The sequence below is a fragment of the Hipposideros armiger genome, unplaced genomic scaffold, assembly GCF_001890085.2.
Source record: "Hipposideros armiger isolate ML-2016 unplaced genomic scaffold, ASM189008v1 scaffold_1192, whole genome shotgun sequence".
In the NCBI taxonomy this organism is placed as follows: domain Eukaryota; kingdom Metazoa; phylum Chordata; class Mammalia; order Chiroptera; family Hipposideridae; genus Hipposideros; species Hipposideros armiger.
In genome coordinates, this window is record NW_017732542.1 from 227,048 (window position 1) to 233,981 (window position 6,934).

At 41.7% G+C, this 6,934-nt stretch overlaps 1 protein-coding gene across 1 annotated transcript in view; it reads right to left on the reverse strand.

Moving 5' to 3' along the window:
* Window positions 1–3,514: 3,514 nt before the first annotated feature.
* The window catches only part of LOC109376763 (zinc finger protein 75A-like), an 8,623-nt gene continuing 5,203 nt past the window's right edge, over window positions 3,515–6,934 (reverse strand). The window contains 2 exon segments of the mRNA XM_019632874.1: window positions 3,515–6,404; window positions 6,705–6,815. Of these exon segments, the coding sequence (XP_019488419.1) occupies window positions 5,812–6,404; window positions 6,705–6,815 (704 nt within the window). The 3' untranslated portion in view covers window positions 3,515–5,811.

The following is a 6,934-nucleotide window of genomic DNA, read 5'->3' on the forward strand; positions in this document are numbered from 1 at the left end:
TCTGTAATTCTGGACTATTTCAGGAAGAGCACAGAACACTTTTACACTGTGCTATCTCAAATAGTTAAATGATTAGGCTCTCATATCAGGTATCAGGTTTACAGTGTATTGCCTTTGTAGGCAGACATACACAGTGGAGACTGAGAAATAAAACTAGCTTGACTGATAGAATGATCACAGGGCATGGGAATCGTGCACATGTTCCCCCTTTTCTGCCACCAAGACATCCCATATTTGACCAAGGAGGAACCAAACTCTAGAGGTTGCACGGAATACAGGCTGTTCCTATAACTCTTTAAGACTCACCCATTAAAAGACCAGGGCTAGAAGAGCCAGTGGGTTGGGTAACATATACACAAGTGATTCCTGTCTTAATGATAGCAATTTTTTATTCAGCACTAGAGCACAAGATACTAGACGAGGAAGGATTTCAACCACTCCTCTAGCTCACTGGTTCACATCTCACTGGACCAAATAGACCAGAATCACTTAGTGGACTTTTTCTAAATACAAATTGCAAGGTGTGGGAAGTACTCAGCATTCAGTCTTTCCACAAATATGTGCTGAGTGGCTATGGTGTGCCAAGCACTCTCTATGAACTAGGGCTATAGTAAGGAATGAGCCAAAGTCCACCCATCTCATAGAACTTATCTTCTTTTTTTTTTTTTTTAAGCTGAGCCATCCTGCCACCTGCAGGCAGCTCAGCAGCAGCTCAGCTCGGAGAGTGAATGGAACTGAAGACCCTGTTGCTCAGAGCTCACACTCTTGAGTGAGCTCTTAACCAACTGAGCAACTCGGCCAGCCTCAGACCTTATCTTCTAATCAGAGAGTGAGACGATCAAACATGAGTAAATCAATGAAATGTCAGGAAGTGATAAACGCTTTAAANAAAAAAAAAAAAGGCAGGTTTTTTCCGTGTGAATTAACTTCTGGGGTTCTCCATATGGTTTCTTTACTTCCCTCCCTCACTGAAATATTTTAACTAATTGGTCCAATTGTTCAATTGATACTATTCCCTTTTTCCAAAGATTGCTAGCCACATCCCATAAACTAAATCAGATATTCTCACAACCTGGATAAATAGGGCAAAGCCTACTGATCATAAACTTCACATATCTTGTGGTTCCTCAGCTGAAGGTGGTGGATGGGTGGTCACAGCCAAAGCAAGAGCTGGGCCCCTCAGGCCTCCTTACCACACTCTCCTTTCCTCTTGCCACCTCTTCTATGCCTCTCCTGTGAGGGGATGGCTTTACCAGTCAGTTTGGGAACAGCGCAGGACTTCCGGTACCCCGAACTAGAATACACATTTCATTGCTCACTTCGTCACCATCAAATCTTTACTTTCACCATTATTAGTTCCAACCTCCTCACAGTCCTACTGCTTATCCTTGGCTTGGCTTCTGGATAGAGACAAAGAGAACTGAGCATTCTTTTCTTGTGGAAAACATTCGACAAGTAACCTCACCACTCCCTGTGTGATAGGGTAATTAACCTGAAGGTATTTGAACTTGGTCCCGCCCTACTCAGTCATCTGGAAGAAGCCATACTCCTGAAACTACTTGGGCATTCCCCATTCACTTGGCCATTCCCACGGTACCTAGGAAGGTTTTCATAACTTTGGGATTTATGAGAATTGCAAGTTAAGTCTGGGTTTCCTTGTAGCCCTGATGCCTACCTATCATAGTTCAGTGACTTACTTAGTGACTACAGTAAAAGAACTGCATTTTGGGTTTTTTTTTTAAAGATTTTTATTGGGGAATTGGGGGATGGGAACAGCCCTGGGGAATCAGGGGAAGGGTAACAGACAAGTTGCTGTCATTTTGTTTTTTCAGTCTAGTTGTGGTGGACGTTGCTTCACTGGCCCAAGTTGGCACCATCATTGCACTCTTCCCGGGCGAGGCAGATCAGTCACCAGCTTCTGGATGGCTGCTCACGCTGGCTGCTGGCTACACACAGTAGCCCATGGCAACCCGCTGCAGCAGGGGCTGCAGCCTACGCTGTCGCCAGCGACTCCCGGCAGCCCAGCTCCAGGTCGAGCTGTTGTTCACCATCTTAGCTGTAGAGGGCACAGCATCACTGACCCATGTGGGAACCAAACCTGCAGGCCTGCTGCTCAGAGCTCACGCTCCCAAGCCAACTCTTAACCAACTGAGCCACGCGGCCGACCTGACCTCATTTTTTTTTTAACAGCTGTATTTAGGCAGGGACTATAATATATTCAATCTTCAATCATTTCCCTTTTGATGAACATTCAAACATTTTCCTAATTTTCATGTGTGCGTTATTCTGAATTGAGATATTCTGGATATATTGTCAAGAGGTAGCTAATGGATGTGCAGTGAGAAGGAAAGAACAGTGGAAGTTTCTACGTGGTCTCTCTGACTTTATTCTGGCCCTTCATTCATCCCTCTTTATGAAAGCTCTGGTTACATAATGAAGGCATAGTACTCCATCAGGGTATAAATGGAGGGAAGTGGGATGTGAAATAGATGATATACCTCCTTAGGTAATATATTTTATCTTAAAGTATAACACTGAGCAGTTTTCTCTAAGCCCTTCCATATGCATTATCTATTTTGATTCTTATAAAGTTCTTGCCTTCTATTATATTCATTTTACAGATAATGAAATTGAGTGTTAGAGAGATCCACTGACTACCATAGCTAATTAGATACAGAGTACAACAAAATGTTCAAGTGTCTTGGCTCTTAGTGTTGAACTTTCTAAGGAATCCTGCTGCCTCCCTATTCAGAGGGGAGGACATAACAAGATGACCTGAAGAGTTAGAGTCTCATTTTCAAAAGAGGTAAAGCAGTGCTTCTCGGTAGCCCTAGTCATGTGTCTCCTCAGCCACCTAGAAACTTCTTCAGTGCACCCTTAAAGACTTTGTTCCTCAGGGTGTGGATGAGAGAATGGAGCATGAGTGTAACTATAAGAACAGGATAAGGAAAGTAGCTGCTCTTAGGCTAGATTTAGTCAGAGGTAACTGTCCTACAGAGTAGTCCACCGCCACCACCATGTGGGAATTTCAGGTTACAGTCTTGGTTCTCTATCCTTGGCTGTACAGATCCTTGCTTAGCTTTGCCAATGTAGCCACAAGTGACAAGGATTCAGCTGACGGAGACCAGAAAGAAGATGACTGTGGTCACTAAGATTTTGGACTTTTTGAAACAGGCCAGGTTATGCTACAGAAACACACAGCATCAACATCTTAGGGGTTAAACACAAAAGTTTATTTCTTATTCCCACGAAGTCCATTGTAGGTCTGGGGCTCTCCAGAACAGCTGTCCTGCTATGTGAGGGACTCAGCATTCCAGACTGGTTTGATCTCGTGGTTCCTCTTTCTGTCTGCACGTCCATGATGGATGTAGGAAAAGACAGCACTACAGGCTCTTGCATCAACAAATACATGCTTCAGCCCCGAAGTGAGACTTCTGCTCACAACCCATTGACCAAAATGATCTCATAACCCTAACTACAAGGAGCAGAAAGGCACAACTATTCTCCTTTTTTACTGTTCACTAGAATACAAGCTCCATGAGGGTGTGCATTTTTTTCTCTTCTGTTCACTACCATAGCCTCAGTCTAGAACAGCGTCTGGGTATATAATAGGCCCTCATTAAACTAAATGAATGACTGCAGTACCAGCAAGAGATTCACACATATTTTGGGAGAAGAGATATAGTGCCAGCGGTTCCAGACTGAGGGTGTTGGGTAAGAGCTACGCAGATTAGCTATTCAGAGCTGGTTTTGATTAAGAAATACTACTTGGTATAGTTCAGTTTGGGGAAGAAAATAAAATCCTGTTGAACATACCAGACCAAAGCTTGGGTGACTTACAACGAAGAGCACTGAACCCACAGACCTAATCAACTCAGCATAACCACCACCACGAGTGCTCAGCTCCTCAAAGGAGCTGCAAGAGCCACAAACACATCTGCTTCTTTAATGCAATCAACCTCCCAACTTATCTGGGGAGCAGGGGACAGGGAAAGAAGTGCACATTCCTTGAGCATCTACTGTTGGCCAGGCTGGTAGGCACTTTTCTTTTATGAATCCCTGTAACCCCCAGATCAACCCTGAGATGTTTCTCTATTTCAGAGAAAATGGAGACTGAAGAGTGTTTCAGTAACCAATCAAGAAACAGGAATGTTTTATAAGCTAGAAATAGAAACAATACAATGTCATCCAGGCTGGCTCTGCAGGGATAACATATAAATCAGTCCCGCTAACCCTGCCTTCAGAGCTGTCTAATGAAGCTAAGTGACAGCCAACAGACCCAGTAGCTATGGGGTCTTGAACAAGTCCCTGTATGTCTTTGAGCCTTAACGTCTCCATTTATAAAATAAGAGATTTGGAAGAGATAATATAACCACTTCTCTGATACTATCTAAAAGCTCTAACAGACACACATCTGAGTCACTGTTGTAGATAAACGCAGTGAGTTAGTAGGAAATCCACAGCCTAGAGAGGTTTTCAGCAGTCTATCACATTTATCACTTAAGGCTACTGCTACATGCTGTGCTAGAGAAAACAGACACTGGTAGGCACTGCCTGCTTAACAGTTTACAGTGTAAGACAACCAACATGGATATGGATTCGCCCAGCCTTGCCAACTGCTCAGCATCAATTCCCCAACCTTCCTTTTTGGAAACTTAGTCTCCTGCTGACTGAATTCCCAGGTGACCATGCCCAGTAAACCACAGCATCCTGCCTGCAGGACACGCCCCAGTTCTTGAACATACCTCTATGTTCACAGCAACGAACAAAAGCCAAATTAATAACCAAACAAAAACCTGAGAAATTAATCCTGAGCGCGCACTGATTTTCTTTTATGCTTCAGGAAAAATTTTATGGCTATTTTATCCTATTGACATTGTGAGGGAAGTAAACAAAAGAAACTTTGTTACTGAAGAAAATTCTTCTTTATATCTAATACATATTTCATGGCTAAAAATTCCAAACTGTTTCCATATGATCTCATTAGAAATGTTTTCATTTTTCAAACACCACCAACGAGAGGCATAAGATAGTGCATTATTACTTATCTGGCAGATTCCCTAGTGGGGAAGTAAATATGATTTCATCACAGTAAAAAACTGTGTTAATACAAGTAAAGAAGTAAAGGTGCTAAAAAGTTCAAGAAGAAACTCATACAATGTTCAGAAAGGAGAGACAGAAAGAAATTCCAATTTGGTTCTTGGTAACTTTTATATTAGAATTCATATCTGCCCCATTAGACTACTGAAATTGGTAAGCCTGCTACCTTGAAGACAATGGAATGCAATAAAAAAAGTATATTATCACTTTTGTTATGAAGACCATCCTACAAATGTTTCTATCATATGTGTTTAAGAGTAGCTGGGAGATCAGTGTGAAACCAACACTATTTACCTCAGTGACCACTGAAGACTGATTATCAGATTCATTTGAAGCTGAATTTGCTATTTTGCCAGGTACAATCCCAAACAGCTTTTCCCATTATTCAGAATGTTCTTAGAATACCTCTCTCTTGCAAAGAAATTCCCTGAAACTTATCAGTAAAAACAGAAAGTAGTACAACTTTAGTACATGCCCTGCAGAGTCAACCTTGATTCCTCTCTATGAAACATGTTTATATCCCAAAATTTTCCACTGATAGAAAACTCTTCGTTTTTTTTTTTTGTAATTTTGTATTTTTTTCATAAACTTTAGGGTCAAGTTCCATTTGGTGAATTTGTTCAGACTGAGGACACTGGATAAGCTTCCCTTCATTGGTGGAGTTTCTGGTGTTTAAAATCTGACAGCCTGCTGAAGCTCCTCTTGCATGTACTAAAGGTGGGTTCTCTGGTGTTTAATAAGGTGGGAGTTCTGACTGAATTTTTTCCCACATTCATGACACGTAAAGGGCTTCTCTCCAGTGTGAGTTCTTTGGTGTGTGTGGAGATTTGATGTTTGACCAAAGCTTTTCCCACACCATGAGCATTTATATGGTTTTATTCCTTGGTGTGTCGTTAAGTGCTTATTAAGATCTGAACTCCATCTAAACCTCTTATCACACTGTGGACATTTATACGGTTTCTCTTCAGTGTGAATTCTTTGGTGCTTAATAAGGTCAGAGCTAACTCTGAAGCTTTTCCCACATTCCTGGCATTTAAAAGGCTTCTCTCCCGCACGTTCTTTCTTGTGACGATCCATGAGTTTCAGCAGCTCTTGTCTCCAGGTAAAAAGCTTCTCTCTTTTCTTCACTGGAAAATCTGGGTGCCGTTTCCCCACCTTGTGCATATCAGTATGATTTTCTTTTCCTACTTTGTGGGGAACATTCACTCTGGCCATTTTTGACACTATGTCTCCTGGTGCTTGTATTTCCAAGTCAGAAAGGCACATAGGCTGATGATTTGCAGTGTCATCTTTGTGCATTAACCCTGTTGGAATAAACATAAAAATCTGGAAGGAGAACTGACCCTCTGGGTAGTAAACACACAATGTGATATATAGATGATGTATTACAGAATTGTACACTTGAAACCTCTTTAACTTTACTAACCACTGTCACCCCAATAAGCTTTAATTAAAAAAACAACAACATGAAAATCAACCAACTGTATGACAGAGCAAGAATAGAGACAAAAATTTAAAGATCACTGATTTTAATAAACACATAAGTAGAATCTTAAAATGCTAAGCCTTGCAAAGGTTCCTATCAAGGTACATGGTGTATTTACCTGTAGGCCGCGCTCCAGGACTGTCCTTCAAATTCAGGGATCCTGGAACCCATGGCTCTTCCCCTTGCTCTAGACAGGAGATCACCTTAGGTTTCGGAAGCACAAATATGGCTGTGAAATGGAAAAACTGAAATGTCACAGTGGATCTGTAATTCTGGACTATTTCAGGAAGAGCACAGAACACTTTTACACTGTGCTATCTCAAATAGTTAAATGATTAGGCTCTCATA